We start from the raw sequence: 20,348 nt of genomic DNA, 5'->3' as shown, positions 1-20,348 counted from the left end.
ATAGGTATTTCCAGATGGGTAATGAGCCTGTCTGATGAGACCAGTTTTAGACAAAACAAATTGTTCTTTCTTTACATCATGGATGTGTGTCAGGTCTTTTGCTATAGTTTATCACCTATCACTGTTATCCCCACACTGGAAGTTTTCTCTAGAACTGAAGCGGCTTACCTGTGCCAGGGCCATAGGTGTGCACAAGCTCTTGGCAAAGCTGCCCTGTAGCTGTGGCCCTTCTGGAGGATACTTGCTTTCCTGAAGAAACAAGGTGCAGGTAAGCCAAATATCCCTAATTGTGCACCCAGCCTGTATAGTAACTGGGAACTTCTTATATTGCTGAAGCACGAATAAAGTGCAAATCTTGTAATAAATCCCCCAAGTATCATCAGATTGCAATTACTACCAAGAATACTGAAAAGAGAATAATTCCCATTTTGTTCCTCAGGATTTTTGGCCTGGAGCTCTCCCTGCCAGAAATATTGACACTTCCACAGTATTTATTTAAAAACATTTATTTGATTTTCCTCTACAGTTAAAAAGACACCTGTTAATCAAATTCAGTAGATTACCAATAGAATATTTTCTTCAAAGCACAAGGCATGACAGTCAAGTGTTTCATATAAGTTTTAGACTTGAGAGGCTGGACTCTATTTGTATAAATACTTCCCAATAGCAAAAATTTTTGTTCCACATTATTGACTGATTTAAAAGGCAGATATTAACAGCCTGTTTATTTCAGCTGAAAAGACAACTTACAGAAGATGTGTTCTCTTGCTATTTTTATTCTCTCAAAGATGAGAAGACAGCACTTCTTCCCGTTTTCTGTCTTGCATTGTTTTTTTTGATTCTCTCAGATCCTTTCCAGTAATTTTTTCTGTCTTGCATTGTTTTAATTGATTCTCTCAGATCCTTTCCAGTAATTTTTTTCAAATAGAATTTTGTCCCAGAATTTTTCTGCTATCTTTAAAAAAAATCCAAAATCATTTAAGGGCTGGAGGGTGGGAGGGAAGCTATGGTGTGTTGAGCCTTTTGAGAAGAAAAAAATCCGCCTTATTAATAGTAAAACTTTGGAAGAAATAAAATAATGGGAATCTGGGTACTTCTAAGAATCTCTTCTCTGTCACACGCTCCCTCCTCTCATGGTCATCTGTTTTTTTGCAGTGTAATATTCCATACTAGTATGTTTTCATCTTTTTATACTCATAGTGAGAAATACTGTCTAGATGTTGGGTTCTCCTGTTAGCCACAGTGGCACATACAAGACAAGTCTCTATGCTGCTGTTCATGCCTTACAGGTGTAAGTAGATACTCATGAGTTTTTAAAAATGAGGCAAAGTCAGCTCCCTATGTGAAATAATTGCCTGTCTGTAACTTGTTGAAAAATATTCCATGTACCTGGGAGGAATGCATTGGAAGATAAATGTTCAGTCTGCAAGCCCTTGTGATTTATCTCCACTAACCTTGTCAATCCCATCAGTTACATGCTGCCCTTTCTTCCAATCTATTCTGATTTTACTCTGTATAAAATTTGCATTCACTTATAAATTTTGCGTAGGTTCATCTTCTCTTTTTGACTCAGTGGGGTGGCACATCTTGAGCTCTTGAAACGCTGAGTCGAGCAAATGACATCCCAAGTGCTTCATTTGTTCTCGAGTTTGGCATTCAATTGCTGTCTTTATCAGCTGGTATCTACATGGCTACAGCAGGTTTTTATCACTGCAAGTGGAACTGTCAAGTAGTTTTTGGTTGTGCAACACAGGAGCCTGAGGAAAATTCCTGCTATCTTTTGTCAACCACCTCTGCCCCAAAAATGGCTTTTCAACATCAGAACTGCATTAATAAAATGTTTATTTAGCACCTTTCAGGTTGAAGGATCCAAAAGCACTTTACACATAACTACACACATCATCACTGAAATGCATCCAAGCAGAAAATCAGCAGACAACTCACTGCATACATTTCAAAAAGAACAGACCATGGCCAGCTGCTTGGCCAGAAAGCAAAGTTGAGGTTCAAATGCCCTGTCACAAAACAGGGATTGGATTTGGGGTTGGCTTTTAAGGTCTCATCTGAAAAACCGACACAGTAAAGCTGCATTCAAGCCAATTTAGCCACATCAGGAAACTGAAAATTTGCATCAACCCTGCCAGGATTAGAGTCTGTGGTGCCAGGGAGTCTGGCCTTATCCTAACCTGACATTTAGATGACTAAACCATCCCCTCAAGGTAGAGGACATACCCAGTAAATTCAAGTTGCAAGTATGTAATAGCACAGTGCTGGTTTTTTCATCCAGAATTCAGCTGTTGATACATAAACATCCCACATGTAGAGTCTCTGCCTCTTTGCAAGCACCAGGCATCAGTTTACAGACCTGTAACTTTTCCAGCTTTGCGGGAAGGGGAAATGTGACCTCCAGAGCTTGAGTAGCTACAATAGTCTTTCCAGGGAAGTAGTAGAAGGCACTTGGCACAGCTGAACAAAGCACCTGAAAATTATCGGGAATTATCCTCATTCTTTGGGAGGACAAAGATTACCTGCACTCTTTCCAGACGTACTGTTGACAGTTCATAAGAAATATAGGCCACATAAATGCTGGGCAATGTCTCCTTTTCTACAGAAGTACTCTTAAAGTTTGGAAACCTCTCGTGAACATACACAGCCCAGTTCCTCCTTGTTGCAATTTGACAGAAGAACTTGGGCATAAATATATAAATGTGGCTTTGTTACTCTGAACTACATCTCCTCCTGGCTGTAGCAAGGATTATATTTTCCACTTCAGCAAAGGAAAATTATAAGGCTATTTTTATACAATTTGAAAGCACTTAATACAAAGGTACATTAATACACTGCATTGTATGGCCCATCCGTGGAGAAAATACTGAAATACTACCATAGGGCTGTTCAATACTAGTTTTTTTCTTCCAACTTTTTATCTTAATACTAGAAAATATATAAATCATTTACATGACTTTATGCAAAAGAAGGCACAGCCGGTTATAGTTTACACAAGCGCAATGCATAATATGCAGAAAAAGGGATTAAAAAGAAGCTTCACATCCCTAATAGATACATTGTTGCAATCCATTAAGAAAAGTACTTCATCCACAACAGAAGTGTTCAACACTTGAGAGCTATGATATAAAAAAATTATAATTCATTTAATGCATAACAGATTTATATATACTTTTATATATAAACACTGTTGAAAAATGCTAACATAATAAAAGTAGATTATCCATGTAATGAAAAGTGCAAACCAAAGTAATAAAGGGTTTCACAATGTCCTTCTCATGACACAGGAAAAACTAGCCCATAGGAATGAAGTGTTAAATCCACCAATACATCCTTGGTGTGATGAGGCATCATCAGGATTTCTGAGCGTTTGGAGAAAGCAGTATTGGTGAAGATGCTCTGTCCAGACTGGGGAGTGGCACTGGTATGTGACCATTTAGCAGAGTTGGAAACTGTAAGAGGCCAAAAGGTAGAAATTACTCTTCATCTCAAAACACTCAGCCCAAGAAGCACATGGATTTAGCATTAGCAACTGGCTCCAGATGGTTTCAAGAGGTGTGATGTTTATACAGCAAGACATCTACCAATCGCCTGCCTCAGCCATTAGGAATACAAGATAGAGGACAAAACCTGAATCATTTGTAATGCATGAGGATATAAAAATCTGTTACTGGCTATTTTTTATATAGAAGTTCACATAATACATTTATCATCACCCTGAAAAAGTGAACACTACAGAGCAATCTCTGCCATCCATTCTGTTTCCAAAAATATTTTTTCAGTCTACACATTGCTAATTATAATACATCCTTTCTGTCTTTTTTTTTTTTTTTTCAGGAAAGAATTCGGCAAAAGTGAAAGTTCAGATGTAGTTTTAGGGCAGAAAAAGTACAACTGGAGATACGAAGTTTGGGGAAAATTACTCTCAAGTAATTACAGTTTCTGTATTCACTCAGAAACGACAAACTAGCTACACCATTCAGCATGCGAAGCAGAACGTATAGTCATTGATTGTCACCTGCTGCTTCAGAAGTGCTGTGCAAAAAACGTATCCAGTACAGAAGCTGTAGATTCCTAGTTCATGGCGGCATTGTGACTGCACCTTGCCTGCAGGTATTGACTAATTCTTAACATGTGACCTGAGAAAAAGTAAAGCAAGTAGGTGGAATAAACTTGCTGCAGCATGAGGCTGGAATTATCCCAGTGGTAGATACTGATCTGGCCTCGAGGCCCAGCTCCATGGGCTGTGCTGGATTTCTGTTGGCTTGAGGGAGACAGAGCTGAACACCTTCAAGCATCTAGTGTATTTTTACCCCTTATCAGATCAGTCTTTGGACAGACAACTGTGGTGTAACCACGCCCTCCACATGCATATAATAACGTGTTTGTAACAAGTTTCCTCTTCCACTCAGATGGTGGATGGTGATACCTGTCTTCCACCACTTGCGTAAAGCTGGGCCGAGCAGTGCGGTGCTGCAGGGCACCATGCTCCTGATGTGGCCCAAACTGGCTGATGCCTCTGCTTTAACCACACCAAACCTCAGGAAATGCTTCCATCACTTCTGCTAAGATTCATTAAAATGCAGAACCTGATTACAAGCTCTTCCCTGAGTATGCATGGAGTGTGGGCTGGCCTGTGCAGGCAGCCTGAGGAGAGCTTTACCCTGACGCCTACGCTGGCTGACCCATCAGTTCTAGGTGGGCTTGGCCAGAATTCAGCTGTGGTTTTCATTTCTTATTTGCTGTTAAAATAAGGCTTTGTGCTCTACAACTTGTCATCATGGCCTTTGCTTTGGGTCTCACAGCAGGGAAAGCCAAGGCCACTCCTCACTTTCAGTTCCCCCAGGGAATGGCCAACATATGTTTGTACAAGCTCATTCCAGGTCTTGGCACAGGAACTTCTCAGGTGAAATATCTGGCTGTTTCTAACCATGTGTGCAAAATTAAGGTCCAGTAGGGATTAATGAGTTTATCTGAAACACAAATAAGGAGTCATGAGCTCTATGTGCAGCTGGAGGTAGAAAGACTGACTATCCTAGTACTGAGCAACTACTTGAGCTGAAGCCCAGCCCTGGATCTAGGCAGTCAGCCTTCCTGAAGGTTCAGAGACTAACACAGGGTCCCTCTCCTCTGGTAGTGCTGGCCCTCCATAGCCATCAGGGTGTTCATTCCAGGGGTGTCCTTGCACCTTCAGCTGTGCAGATGGCCATTGGGTTCCTTGCCAATCAGCAGATCAACATAATTTTTTCTGTGACTTAATGAATCAGCTGTTCTACAGCAGCTACAGCTGGAGCTACAAATACCATGCCCACTATATTCTTCCCAAGCCTCAGGCAAATGCTGCTGAGTGCTGTGGTCATTGTGGGTTATTTAATAACTTTTGTATTTACCACACCTCTGTAAAACTTAGAGAATTTTACTCTGCCAATATTTAGGAGAGAGTTGGCACAATGCTGCCTTTCTGCTGTTATATATGACAAGTCATGCTCAGAGGTCTGTCCTTGGTTGAGGACACATGGATAATTGCAGGAGAACTGGAAATGGAGCCTTCGGGTTCAGAGAGCCTTGTCTTTCTGAGTGAGAAGTAACACATTAGGACAAAAAGGATAAACCTATACCCACCCAAACTGTCTTGGTTTTCCCAGAGTCTGTGTTCCAGCCCTCTCCTGCAGGTCACTGACTGGTCTGCGCTCTCTTCTTGCAGCTCTTGAGAGCTCTGTTACCTGCTCTCGTTGGAGTCCAGCATTTATTTCTTTCCTTCACACAATATATGTGTTCTTTCTGCAGCAGACAATGCCCTGTAGGTTCTGACTGTGCTGCCAAGGATTGGAAGAGGGTACACGTAAGTAGGCCTCTCTTTAAAAGTGCCTGTTAGTGCCTGTATTTTCTTGATCTGTTTGAAAAGCTCCAGACTGATACAAAGAGATGTTCCCACAATGTCTCTTCCATGTGTGCATTTAGCAATGAAACCTGTGCATTGGGAAGACCTACCTGGAACAGAGTGTTTGGTCCCTGCAGCCTGGCAGGACTCAGAGGAGCAACAGGACTGAGGCTGCTCCAGAAGTGAATGCTGGACAGCAGCGGGCTGGGGGTTAGCAATAATCCATTGGGGGTCTGCAAGACAAAAACACACATGATGCACACTCAGCACTGCTCCATGCAGCACTCACCACCCCTAAAGCCTTACACCGCACCTACTGGCTCTATTTTCCAGTGAATTCAGATATACAGCATGGTCAGCAACAGCTGCCCATCCAGCCCTGCATCCTGTCTCAGGATACCTGCAGATTTCATATTCCTTCATATGAAAATTGATTTAATTTCTGTTTGCTTAATGAGATGCACAGTTATTGTTTATTTGAACCACGCTCATGCAACTGTGTAACATACAGAATAATACCATGTGTGCCCCAATGCCCGCCAACATCACCTAGTCTCCTTCAGAATCAGTTTTTACCTTCTGAAGGGCAGCAATTCCTTGACCCAACTGCAGCTTTTGAAGCATTACTACAGTTGTGTGTGGAGCTGAAAGAGTCACTGCTGACCTTTGACGTGTACTCCCCTGATGGCACCTCTTCGTAATGGAAGAGGGTTCAAGGAGCTGGCAATACATGGGCTGAGCAGGGAGAGGCAGGTGTATGGGCTGAGTGCACAGGGGCACAGCAGAGAGCACAGCTATTGTTTGAAAAAAAGCAAAATGGTAAGAACTTAGAATTCAAGGCTTTTCCCAGCTCAGAGGTGCTTCTTTCCAGTGCCATGATGCACAAGAGTTGCTGTGATTGCCCTCAGCATTCTTAAACCACAATTGGAGGGGAGGTAGAGTTAGAGCACATGCAAATCTTCAGTCAAATGAAGAGTTGTGTGAATTATTCTGTATCCAGAATAACCTTTATCATGCCGAAAAATAACGTGACACTATTTGGCATAATGAGTTAATCTCACCAGTAATCTTGATGCCAATTATCAAAATCAGTCCTATTTAGCAAAGTACGTAATGGAATGTACACAGTTAGCAAGCAAACATGTGCTTTGCTGTGTCAAACAACTGTCTCAGTGCTCTGCTGAACTCGGGCATCCATGCACTTGTCAAGAGTCCTTTGCAAACACTCTCTTCCCAGGATCATAGTGCTTTCACAGGGAAGGAAATCAGCAGCACCAGCAAGAGCCCCTTTCCTTGCCGCATTTCAAGCTGTTGCTCCATTGGCAGGCGGCTACCAGTGGAGATTTATGAGACAGACAACATACTGAATTAGGTCAGGATAAATACTCAGATCTACTTAGAGAAGAGCCTACTAACCTTAAAACCAAAGATGTAAGTAGCTAGACCCAACAGCATTAAACTAAGGACACACTGCTGTGGCAACTATACCAAGAACTCCTGTGATTAGCCTCCATTCTTTATTTTTTCTTTAAGAAGCTGCAGATATCCAGAATTCAAAGGGCAGTTCTTGAGGGAGCTTTCTGAAAATAATGATGAAGACTTGGAGATGTTTATTCCTACCTAGATGCAGCCAAAGCAAGTCTTCAGAGAGACCTGAAAAACTGAGTTGCCCTCCATTTATTTCTGGAAGCACACTAACACACCTAAAACAGTGCTAAGCAAAAGCTCATATCCTTTGATGAGCAGAGCACTAATGTCTGCAAGTTCAGACAGAACCAAGAGCCATCCAAATGAAGCCTCCAAATCTGTTGAATATTTAATGCAAAAAGGGCACAGAGCCTCCCAGGCTTGTTCTCAGTATTGCCATCAGCCAAGTATCAAAACCACCAGAGGAAATCTAAGTGTAAACAACACCACAGGACAGCCTATCCCTAAATTACTTGCAGAAATTGATGTGTCACTTAATTTTCTGCCCACATGTAGCCATGCATCTGGTATTAGATGTGGAACTCATTGGGAAGTTCCTACTTGTGAAATGTCATTGTAATGTAAGCACAGGAAGAGTTTAAATAGAAATAATTCATTGCACAGAGAGGATTATGTTAAGCAATGATGCTCATGGCTCCTGACTTCTGTGACAATGTGTGTAAGAATGATCTTGTCACTTCCAGCTGTTAAAAAGCACACACGTGCTGTCACACATTCATTTCTGTTCTAATATTGATTGTGTGTATCATGTGCCCTTTCACAGCACTCCACCTGAGGGTGTTCCTCATGACCAGCAGGTACAGTGGAAAGCCATTTGAAATATCCTCTCAGGCAGCAGGACTGTTTCAGAACATACATCACTCCTGGAGCAGACATCCTGTTCTGCACCTACCCCTGGCAGCAGGTGTTTCATACTGGGATCTGATAAATCAGAGAACGTTTGAGATATGATGCATGTTCCTTGGATAATGGGATGAACAGCAGATTTCCTGTCTAAATTATGGCTTGAGTTATTCTGAATTGTGATATTACCGTTATCTGAATACAGCTGCTATGTAGTTTTCATTCTATATTCACTAGGATGAGTGTTTGGGATGCAGGGTGCTTCTTATCAACAACAGAAAAAGAAGGCTAAAGAGGAGGATAAAAGCTATGTTGCTGTATAGCTGAAAGTTTAAATAATTAGACCCAGGAACCATCCTACAAAGATGCCATATGCCTCTTCTGTGATAGGACAACCTGTAAAAAAGATTTGTGATAGCTTTAAGTTGGGTAACACTCATCACACCCTTAGGTATCCCTCCTGCTAAAGCAGTGCCACAAACCTCAATATAATTCCCTTTCAGGGCAGTAAGTACACCAGTTCATAGGTGCATGGGAAAGTTAAATATTTAAAGAAATAATTACAAAACCAGGAAACAAATCTTTGTTCATCCTGTGGTTTGGGGGCGGCGGCAGATTAAAGTGGGTTTGAAATAACTCACACTGTCATTGTGTCTGGTTGGTATCTGATGTTGTCAGATTTGCTCCCTACAAAAAAAAATACTGTGGTTATACCACAGTTAGAGGTTGTAAGTTTGTCAATACATCTCAGTTTTGGTTTGCCACACTTCTGTTCTTCCTGCCAAATATAACTTCACTTAAAGGCTTTATGATGTCAGGTGTCAGTCCACAAACTGCTCTTCTTGGTGACACAACTTGGTATCTTGGTGGCTTACAGGTGTGCCTGAGCTGCACACACTCGCTCTGCAGCCAGCTGAGAGCAAGTGCTGTGCTGGCTGAGAGCACTTGCCAACACTCACTTCTGCCAGGCCCTTGTGCTGTGCAGGCACACAATGCTGCCCACATCAAACACCTCCAACACCTTCAAACAGGGAAGAGGTGATGGGATTCTGGGTACCATGGTCTTCTAGGCAGTCTGAAGGAGGGCTTGTAACACAGCTTTGTCCTTATTTATTTACTGTCCAGTTTGCTACATTCAATGCTAGTATTTGCATCAACTGCTACTTCAGGGCTGGGGATCATGGGGGGTATTCCACATTGGGATAATTTTATTCTTGGAATTCTCTTTGGTCTAATTTTGAGGTGCTATTGTAAGACAAAACTCACCAAAGAACATACTGAGTCATATCTATACGATTTTCCTCTTCTGCTCTGAACTCCTAGGCTTTTTTTCATAGACTAGCTTGAAAATGAGAACTCACTGTTGATAGTACCACAAATATGTTATTAAAAAGAACAAAATAACCTTCTAGTTATTCAGTAGTTCTCTGCTGAAGGGAAGCTCTGGCAAGTACTCTGTGAATTTGTACAACTTCAGAAATTTAAACTGACTACAGAGCCTGTCTTAGAAACCACTTAATTTGAATCTGTATTCAGAAATTAACAAAAAGGTCACACTGTTTGAATGGATGTAACATCTAGTAGAGAAATCTAACCAAGCATCCCACATGCTCACGTTGTGACCTACAAAACCCCTGTGGTTTTCTTTTTGTCTTTTTCCTGTTTTGTAGATCTGGAGGCTGGTTTGAACTGATAAACAATTCACTAATGGCTGCCCATCTCCTTATTCTTTCAGGCAGTGTGTGAACCGTGATGGCTTTTCCCACACTCAATTAGGAACAAACCCCAGGAGAAACGTACTTTCCAACTCTTGTTCAGAGCACTGCTGTGTTGCTCTCTTTCCTGTATGTTGGGAAAGAGGACAACACAAACCTCAAAACCTGTATGTTGGGGGGTTTTTTTCCCATCAGATGGTGACAGACCCACAGAACTAACGCTCTTGGCCACATGGAGGGAACGCCTGGAGAAAGGCAGGTCTTACCTGTGCAGTGAAGAAAGCTGGAGTCAGGGATCCCGAAGGAAGCGCGGGGCTGTTGAGGGCGATGGAACCGATGTCGGTGCTGGAGAGAATCATAGGTGGGGCAGAGATTTCCAAGCCTTTGGGTTTTTTAGCCTTTGGGGGAAGAGATGGGGATTTGGTCTTGGAGCCTGAAGAGAGGTTCAGAGGCTCAAGGGAATCTGAGTCGTGGCAACTGGAGTCAAGGAAGAAGCTCTTGTGTTCTGTAGGGACGGGGGAGGTGGGAGACAGAGATGGTGACCTGGAGGAGGACGATGATGGAGATGAAATGCTGGCACTGTTGGGTAGCATTAAGGAAGATATTTTAGCTGATACTGAAGAGTTGAGGAAAGCAGAGGCAGCTGCTGCTTCAGAAGTAGAAGGCAATGACACCACTGGCCTTGTAACTTGTTTGTCTGTTTTGTTTGTCACAAATCTGATAACAGTCCGGACTTCTTCAACTGGCGTGTTTCCTTCTGACTTCTCCAGTTTTTCTGTTTTGATGGTCTTGTACGGGTCTGGCTGGTTCTGCAGAGAGTTGATAGTGAAAGAGGAGTACAGGCCAGAGTGGATATATTCATTACGGCTTGTGCTTTTCAGTGCTGACAAGCTGTGCTTGTGCTGATCCCTGCTCTCCGAAGGCATCTTAAAGTCGCTGTCCTGCAGCAAAAGGCTCTCTCTGCTGATTTCCACAGCATGTGGATCCATTTTTAAAATCTCAGGAAAGGAGACAAACTTGTATACAAATTTTTGTCCAATCACTTTCTTGATGATGTTCTGCAAATACAAAGAAGGTGCTAGAAAGATCAGCATTTCAGAGGCAGCCAGTACTGCACACACAAGGGCAGGGGGCACTGCTCCCTCATAAAGCTATGCAGGTCATTTTGTGGGGCTCCAAATGCTGATCACCCTTGGCTTACTCCAATACCTCTCTGCTCAGCCAGGGAGTCCACTCCTGGCTCCTCATGGTTTTCCAACAAAACCAGCATCACTTGGTGACAAAGACCTCATGGTGGCCTGTTGCTTTGACTTCTGCTTCCTCTGAAGCAGCTTGGGAATATTTTCTTTCCAGTAAAAGCAGTTCTGCTGCCTTGTGGATTCGAGCCATGCCACCACTTGCATTCCACAATAAATGCTAATTCCTTCATTCATGTCTCCTAAAACTGACACAAACACCTGAGGATGAAGTACTCTCAAAATGTGTGTAAGGGACAAAACCACCTCAGCCTCCTGGCCCCAGTTATTTACCCTCTGTTCCTTACCACATAAGGAAAGGACTGAGCTAAACTTACAATGACTGTCTTTCTGTCAATGATCATGAACTTATGTCTGTAAAAAACACAACCCCTTGCATGGGCTGGAAAAATACTTGTGTCCTGCAATATCCCCTGCACCATCTCCAGGCCTGCATTAGGCTCAGGATGCTCACTGGTGCAGGCAGAAGGTTTTCACCAGTCTAAACTGACTATGGAAATTAATTCTTGAAAAAGCCTCATACCTCTCAAAGGTTTGTAGAACCGTTTATTTTTTTCTTGAAATGTCCCCTTTATGTAAAGACCTGATTCCTTTTGAGACTTTTTATGAGCATCCTGTTTCTAGTCCTAGTGCTCCTCCTGCAAACCCAGGTTGGCTGCCTGCTCTAACACAATTCCCAAGGATATGTGAGCTCTTCCACAAAGGCACGTTTGGCACAGGCCTGGCTTAGGGACTGGAACATTTACCACCCTAAGCCAAGTGCTGCGGAACAAAAGAATAAATACGTCCTGAGATTTCCATGCTAATTTCCCTCTTCTTGAAACCCCTGGTAGAGAGCTTTTTAAGTCACCTCTGAAAATCCCCTTCCAAGAGGCTTCCCTTTTGTCCAGCACATCTGCTGCACCTCCAGCTGATATTCTGCAGACATCTGCTTCGCTGTACATATGGGAATGTAAATATTTACAGATTTCCTAAAATCTAATTGGTTTTTCATTCTACCACAGCTTCTGACACCAACAGTGGAAACATTTGTTAAGCTGACTGAAAATGAAACAGAAAATTAAGGAAAAGAGACATCATCTTTCTCTATATATAGACAACAAGTAGTGATGGGTGCTTCTATTGCCTGCACTACACCTTGTTCAGTCACAAAAGCAAGGATCATTTTGTGAAAGAAGAACCTGCACTTGAGTATCAGAACCTCTTGTCTTTCAGTTGAGCTACTGCACTCTGTAATTCATCTGTCTGAATGTCCTGCCATTTCATTCAGGTACCTTCTTGAATACAAAATTAATCCTACAAATAACCCTGGGATGCAGCTTTGCATCACAGGTCAGGAGCTGTGGTACAAGTAGAGAATTTTGTTTCCCAAGTTGATAACAGGGATCTGTAGCAAAGAGAATTTAATTCAACAAGTTCAGACTAAAGGCACAAACTGCCCTCTTCCATGCTGAACTGTACACACATCTACCCACCTGGCAGATGCTGCAGTGTCTTTTTTTGTCCTCCAGAGGTTCAGGACAAACAGCCCACAGAATCTCAATCTGCATAAGCTTTAATTTCCATGGCTTTGGGCTTGGCCTAGATTTTTTTTTTTCACTGCTATTTCAGTGCAACATTGGATGATTGCACTATTTCTGCACTCTCAATATTGCATTCTCTTTCCAAAGAGCAAAATCTCCAAACTACTCACATATGAAAAAAAAACCCATCCTAACTGGATTTCTGTTTTCTTTCTTCAATATCTATATATTTGTAGTTATATTTAAAATAATGGCTCTCCTCTGCTCCTGGCAACTTTGAATTATTGTTAAATCAAGCACTAGCAACTGAGATTCTCCTTGGAAAATGTGACTCCCAGCAGAACAAGATTAAATGTATTTAAGGATTGCACTTTTACACTGATGCAGATTTGAAATGGGGGAACATTGCTATAAAAAGCAACTGAATGGACTGGTGAGTTTATACTTCCTTTGTTATTATTAAATACAGTTATATTTTAAGAACATTGCAGTGCTGCTCCTCCAACTCCAATTCAGCCTGCAGCAAAGGCCCACTTAACAATGGCTGGAGATGAAAAGATTCAAGTGCAGATCCCTCAAGCACTTTGCAGGCTTCTCTTAAATGTGTAGCCTCAGGAAATCTCCACTGGCATGCAAGAGAAAATAAGGACACAAATTAATGAAGTGCCTCGGAAAGGCACTGACTTTTTCTTGACAAATAATTGAAGGTAAAAAGCAGCATATTTTTACCATCACCTCAGTGATCTGTCACAATCATTCTGAGCTATGACAGTTCAAACCACAGAAGACAGTGACAGGCACCACAACAAGCAGTTTGAAAGGGCAAAGAATTGTGCCTTCCTGCATTTGCAGGAAGAGTAGACCACTTGCTTGGTAGCGGGACACTAATTGTATGTGAACATTTAGCCCTATTTTATTGTTGTTGTTTGAATTTTCTATGTATATTCTCTCATGAACAGGCTTGAAATGAGTGCTAGTGGCTGCTGGCCAGGGCTGCAGGGAGCCAGGGCTGGACTGCTGGGTCCATGGGTCCATGCAGCTCTGCAGAGAAGAAATCAGCAACAGGGACAAGAGCAGGCGCTCCAGTCCAACAGAAAAAAAAAAAAAAAAAAAAAAAAAAATCAATAGACAGCACTCTGACAGAGAGAGGGCAGGCAGGAGGGAATGCCCCTCTTCTGTTGGCTTCTACAATATTTTACACTTCCCCTCCTCTGCTCCCAGTGTGCAAAATAGTGACTACAGCAAACATGCCCACCCCACCTGTTGAGAAGTGCTTGGAAAGCTGCAGTGCCAGCTGCCTGCTCCAGCACATTGTCCATGCTAGTGAGCTCAGACTTATTCACACCCCAGCACCTCAGGAACTCACTCTGTGAGCCCTTCCAAAACCAGCCTCACCTGAGAGCTCTGAATCACCAGCTGCAGGGATGGATCTCCCCTGCCCCTGTCCTCCACAGAGCAGCTGGCTGAGCTGGATGCCAAAGGCTCCGTGGACTGGTTCTCCCTGCAGCTTCAACTAGACTATACTAGGGAGGGGTTGTGTCAACTATGCATGTGCACCACTGAAATCCATCATGTTTGTGTTTTATTTTTATCAGCTCTGACTCCTGCTCCATGTTTGAGCCATTTAGAGCAAATGTGTAACTATACTACCAGCGTGACTGAAGCATTTTAGTGGCTTGGCCCAAACCTGTTTGCTGGCTGCAGGAGCCACTTGGGAGACTGAGCTGGGACGTGGGACCCACTTCCTAGTCAAACTTCAGACTAAGGAGGGATCTCAGGAGCAGGAAGACAATTTTTCCCTCTTTCCAGGAAGTGACCTATAATCAGGATGCCCAAGATCTCATAACATATGACAGAGCAGAATGAACTTGTCTGTAGGTACTAAATATCCCTGCTCAGAAAATAAGAAAGACCAGAGCTGTAGCCACTGCTCCTAAATCCCACTTGGATGTGTTGGAAGTTCCCTGGCTCTAAGACTACTGAGGTGTGCAACATGTGTAGGAACACGGGTTACGAATCCCTCCCAGAACTCTATCCAGGCTGCTTCCAGCTATTGGGATCCCTACCCAGAGGGCTGCTCACACTCCAGGGTCTGAAGTACATATGCTGGCAGGAGGTACTTGTGTCAGGATGGTCTGCTCTGAAAAATGGGAATGTGTCTGCATCAGCATGTGCTAGCATTACAGGTTATGCAGTAATGCTTTTTACACTGTGTGTGTAGAAGTCAGATTTTGTAACATTTTTGATGCAGGCACAGGTGCTACTACACTGTGCAGTCTTTCTTCACTGCCCTCCACCTGGAAGATAAAGGCTATTTCTCTGGCTAGCACCTATGACCAGGTTCTCTGCTCTTTCTACTGCAGGTCACTGGACATCCCTTTCATCTCACATCAAACATGAACTATTTTATGTGTCTCTTTGAGGCAGGTGCTCTTGGGCTTTCTCCTCTACCCATCACCTCTTATTAAGTATCAAATCCTTTACTCCCATCTTTCCATATAGATACACAATATAACCATTTATGCCATTTCAGCCAAGCACTTTCTTGACTTCCACAAATCACTCCTGGATGAAGCTCCTTCCAGTTTTACAAAGGTACTTTCTAATGCCCCTTAAAGTATTACCTTGTAATACCTCTTACCTGCACTACTACATAATGTATAGTTGGTACTCCAGCACAACCACACTGCTATTGTTTCATTGTAGGATTCAATACCCCTGAGATATCTTATTATAAGACCTTCCCAAAAATAAAATAGTATTTTTCATTATCCTGAAGTATATCCTCATTTATATCCTGTAGTTCAGAAAGCACCCAAGCAAGGGACCCTTGCCCAAAACAACTCTTCCATGCTTCCACCCACACTTGGACATTAAAAATACAAACTAGTAACCAGTTTACAGGGAGGAGTGAATGGCACCTCTGAATCCTGAGAGCACCTGAGAAGCCCTGTTCCTGCACTGCAATAAGCACAAAGCAGCCCATATTATTTTAATACTGTATATCATACTGCCAAGCCATCTAAACAAGTGGGCAACCATTAACTGAAAATAAAACTGAAACAGACTGAATAGCACTGAGTAAAGCCTCGGGCCACGTACTGTTCAGAGAAGATGCAAAAATATTGAATAGCTGCTCATCACAACATTATGTGACTGTGTAATTAAAGATGCAGCATAACTCATGCAAACATTAGGGTTATCCAGGGAACTGTGATTCTTTTGTTTCCTAACTTCTGAGGACTTAAATTCCACAACTTCTACATCCTATTAATGTCACTATCGGCATGTAATTTCCTGGATTCGCCCTCCTTCCCTCAATAAAAAACCTCATGGGAAATTCACTAGCTTCTCTCTTGTGGTGTCATCATGAAATATGCATAGGGACTTTCAGTAGTCTTGAAACCCGTGGTGACTTCCAAAAGATATGTGCCATTACAGCTATCATAGAAGCAAAATAACTGAGTAACCTTATTAACTCTACTTTTATAGGTATTTTACTTCAAGCTGAAGTGCTCTGTGTGGGAACAGTGCTGAAGCATCTCCTGAAAGCATTACAACAGATTTCCGACTGGCAAAAGTGTGTGACATGGCAGACACAAGCTGCAGGCAGAGTGCAGGATGCCTTTCCTCAGTGCTATCCGTTATCTGTGCTGCTGCTCTGTTGAGGCAATAGGGGAAATGCATTAAATAAAAATAAGAGTGGGTGTTGAGGGGAGTGGGGAAGAATTTGGGGAACAAATGAAACAGGAAATGGAGTCTTCAGATTATCTACAAACATTTAGCAAGTATAATCATGGTAACAAATTACAATCAAGACATGCCATACTCTACATTTCCTGGGGTGCTTTTTATCTGAATTTAACATAAATCTAGCCATCAGCCTCCACGGCATGTCATGCTTGCTTTCAAAGCCAGGCTAAGGAACTTGTCCTAATTGTGTTATTTTTCTCCAGTACTGGAATTAATTTACTTTTAAGTTCAGATGAATCAGATGATGAATTTTAACAAGCTGGTGTTTCGCCCAAGCAAAAGGCAGAGCTCATAAACCCCCATTTATCCAGCAATCAGGTTTTATTTCTCCATGGTGAATAATTTCAAAGATAGACAATGAAACATTAGTTCAGTGTCAACTATATGTAGTAGGAGCAGAGGGCAGTCCAAGAAAAGAAGGTCCAGCCCATGTGCTACCATAATTTCTAAAAACGTCACTGACCCTTGTCTCAAACTCATATGCTGCCAGATCACTTAGGTTATAGGAAGAGAAATTCCTGTCAATAATTCCATAGTGCAAGTGAAGTCTTATCCAGAGTTCTGCCGCATCTTTCCTGCTGCCACTCCCCCATCTGCAGCTCAGTGTCTGTCACATTTGTTCAGTGTGCATCCCGTTTGCCCCAGCACTCCCAGCTGCCAATGCATCCATCAATGCACACAAGCAGGGAGGGAATAAGTATGTCAGAAGGCTCCTTGAGGCTACCTCAGAGTCTAGACTGCTTTTAGGTTTATCTCACGAATTGGTGAATGGTCTAAAGGAAAAGAGCATTACAGTCTGAGAGGCTTTTTCACCTCCCCAGTCCTTTCCCTTTTGTTCTGCAGTGAGGAAGGAAGAATGTCAAGGAGCCTTTCCTCCCTTTCTTGACTTTTTCCCTTCTGCGCTATGCAGTATAGACTGAACTGAAGGCAGAGGAAGTGGTAAGGACTGAACCCAGTGCTGAGCACACCCTGCCACTCTACAAGGATTCACTATCAGCTATCTCTCACACTTCAAAACCTGCAGCAAGTTGCTCTGTCTTTCAGCACTCTCCCAATACCCACCTTTCTCCACTGTCTGGGAACCTACAGGTCACAAAACACTATACCCACAGAGTGAGAAGCTCCCACTGTTTCCTTCTAAAGGAGTTATTATTTTAATTTACATAGAAATAACCATAGGTTTGTGTTGGGGTTCAAACCCTGATTGCAGTACATGGGGAAGAAAGAACTTATCTTTCTTTCCATCTAGGAGCTATGGCCTCCATTGGACCACAGAATGCCTGAAAAAATGGCCAAAATCCTTGTGCCACACTTAGATGAAACTGTCTGACAGAAGACCATCTCTACAAACAGCAAGCAGTTGCCTCAGCCAGAACCCTGATGAAGAAATTGTACGGCCACTCTGGCAGATGCTGCTTGAGCAGAGACAAAACAGATGACAAAGGTGTGTGCATGCTGTGGGCAGGGAACTGAAAACAGAACACAGATTAAAAAAAAAGGTTAAGAGATAAAAGAAGCAAGAGAGTCTCAGGTAAGGAGCCATTATATTCCATTACTTCAAAGAGATCAGAGATCTCAAAGCATAAGTGCTACAAATATCTTGTTCCTTGTTTTTAAGTAATTTCTGTTCAGTCACTAACAGCATATTTGGGCTCTGCCTGGCTATGCTCTTCATGCACCAGCAGGCAATCTGTCTCCATTGATCCCAGTCAAGTTCATAACCAGAGGGTTTGGAGTCATGTCATGAAGCAAGCTTCCCCATGCTGAGCAGAAGCCTTTTTAGCACTTACTGAAGGGGATTCATCATACCAACTGCTCTGAACAGCCACTCTACTGTCCTCACCAAATCCTTTCATTCCTTCTCAGTCAGGCACCTTTGAAACGTATTAAGTGGGAAAATCTGACTTCTAGTGGACAAAACATTAACATCTCTAAATCTGAAACTAAAATTTTTTTTCAGGAGAAGGAGCCCCTGTGGGTCATGGAAAGTCTGATCATCCAATTGTTCATTGTTAATTTGCAGTCAACATGTTTTTTGATCTCTGTGTTAGACTGACTGCATAGTACTGTGCCCTGCAAGAATTAGTGCACTACAAATAATACTTTACAGCAGTAGTCTAAGGTCAGTCCAGAAAGAGCATCTACTTTCCTCTGCCTTGTGCAGGCAGCAAACATGCCCTAATTGTGCTGAACACTGGCATTACTCACTGTATAATCTCATCTCACCCCCTTTTCTGAAAAGCAAGATGAAAACAAGCCACTAAGCACAGCTATGAAGTTTTCATTTTTAATATACAAAACCAATTTATAAATTTTTATTAATAAATAAAACTAATACATTTTTATTAATATTTAATATTCAAGAATATAGGAAATAGTAAAACCTAAGAACTTGGAGTTTATATATCTTATTGAAAAATATCCATTTAAGGAGAACTAATCCTGAGAAGATTTAATATCAATTAGAAAAAATAATATAATATTCATCCAAAAAAAGGGTGTGGAAACAGTTTGGAAAGTCCTTGAATTTACTAAAATTCAAGTCTAAAATTGAGAAATGTGAATATGCAAGATTTGAGTTCTACAATATTTGTATATTTGTGTTCTACAATCTTTTCCTTCTAGTATCTTGAGTAGTTAGAGGAACTTCTGAATAGCTTCCACAGAGAGGAAAAATATTAACTGGTAGCATTTCTATTTCCTTAGTCTGAATGAAAATAACAAAATTTACCTTGTCATAATAGTATCTGAGCGCCCGGCTCAGCTTGTCATAATTCATGTTAGTTTTGTTTTTTCTGAGTCCCCACAGCTTAGCCACTTCTTCCGCCTTGAGTAGCTTGAATTCTCCATCATTAGATGTCCAACAAATTAGATGCTCGTGTTTCTGGTCTAGCAGCAACTGCAAAAGGAACTGCCACAGTGTGATTGCACTCTCCATACCTAGAAGGGACAAGGAAGATAAACAGTGTGAAAAACATTTGGGAGCAGGTGTTCCACCCAACGCTCATTTCAGTAATAAGCTCTGTGCAGGAGTCATCCTACATAATTGAGAAAAGGAAGCTACCACATGATTCACAACCAAACATCCACAAGACCTACAGGTCTTCCACTGCTTTTCCAGTATTTTTCCCACTGCTGTTCTCTGAAGGGTCACATAAATAGAGGAAGTATTTAGAAAAGCACTGCCCACAAAATTCACATTCTACAAGGTCACTGCCGGTTGGTGTCTTCCATTCATTGTAAGCAATCACTCCTCAAAGGAACACAATAAGGCAGGGAGAAAAGGACTTAATATGACTATCCAAGGAAATGATATTAAAAACCTGCTGTTTACTGTCAGGAGGAGGTTACTGGACTTGTTCGGATACGTCATTGTGAAAAAGAGGAAGGACAAGGGAAGACCAGAGCAATTGCCTTTGATTACAGGACCAGAAGCTACATCCATTTCCCCTCCCACCACCAAACAGCCTTTGCCTATTCTTTTTTTCCAGGGCCTGAAATTACTCTTGCTGCTTCTGTTTGCCAATTCAAATAGCTCAAAAGACATTCTTTATATTTTAAAAAAGCGGGAAGTTCAGTACACTTAAGCACAGTAAAGTAAGTGACGTTTACCCAGAACCTCTCTTTAACAGGGATCTTTTCTTTCATTATCATACCTACTACTGAGAATTAGGAGTATTTTTAACAGTGCCTGAATCTCACATCTGAGGTTATTTGAATATTTTTTCTCTGCTAAAGGTTGTTTGAGTACCATTTTCCTCTGCTAACTGCCTGTGCTACTGAGCCCTCCCTAGAACAAACCTTTTGTTCAGGCACTGCAATAAAAGGATAAACTGAAGGCTGGCTATATTCCAACTCAGCACAGGTATATACACAACTTAAA

The 20,348-nt window shown here is 42.0% G+C and overlaps 1 protein-coding gene across 3 annotated transcripts in view; it reads right to left on the bottom strand.

Moving 5' to 3' along the window:
• Nucleotides 1–490: 490 nt before the first annotated feature.
• ELK3 (ETS transcription factor ELK3) overlaps nucleotides 491–20,348 on the bottom strand; it is a 36,144-nt gene continuing 16,286 nt past the window's right edge. For 2 of the 3 annotated variants that reach the window (XM_002189112.7, XM_072923233.1), the window contains exons 2-5: nucleotides 19,197–19,405; nucleotides 10,200–10,991; nucleotides 5,998–6,120; nucleotides 491–3,458 (exon numbers count right to left, since the gene is read on the bottom strand). In XM_002189112.7, coding sequence (XP_002189148.1) covers nucleotides 3,360–3,458; nucleotides 5,998–6,120; nucleotides 10,200–10,991; nucleotides 19,197–19,403 — 1,221 coding nt within the window. In that variant the 5' untranslated portion in view covers nucleotides 19,404–19,405 and the 3' untranslated portion in view covers nucleotides 491–3,359. Of the gene's footprint in view, nucleotides 3,459–4,024; nucleotides 4,146–5,997; nucleotides 6,121–10,199; nucleotides 10,992–19,196; nucleotides 19,406–20,348 lie in introns of all 3 variants that reach the window. The other variant, XR_012053490.1, reaches the window with a different exon arrangement.

This window comes from Taeniopygia guttata, chromosome 1A, assembly GCF_048771995.1.
Source record: "Taeniopygia guttata chromosome 1A, bTaeGut7.mat, whole genome shotgun sequence".
NCBI classification, from domain to species: domain Eukaryota; kingdom Metazoa; phylum Chordata; class Aves; order Passeriformes; family Estrildidae; genus Taeniopygia; species Taeniopygia guttata.
The sequence above is the reverse complement of the archived record's forward strand: the minus strand, read 5'-3'. Positions and strand labels throughout refer to the sequence as shown.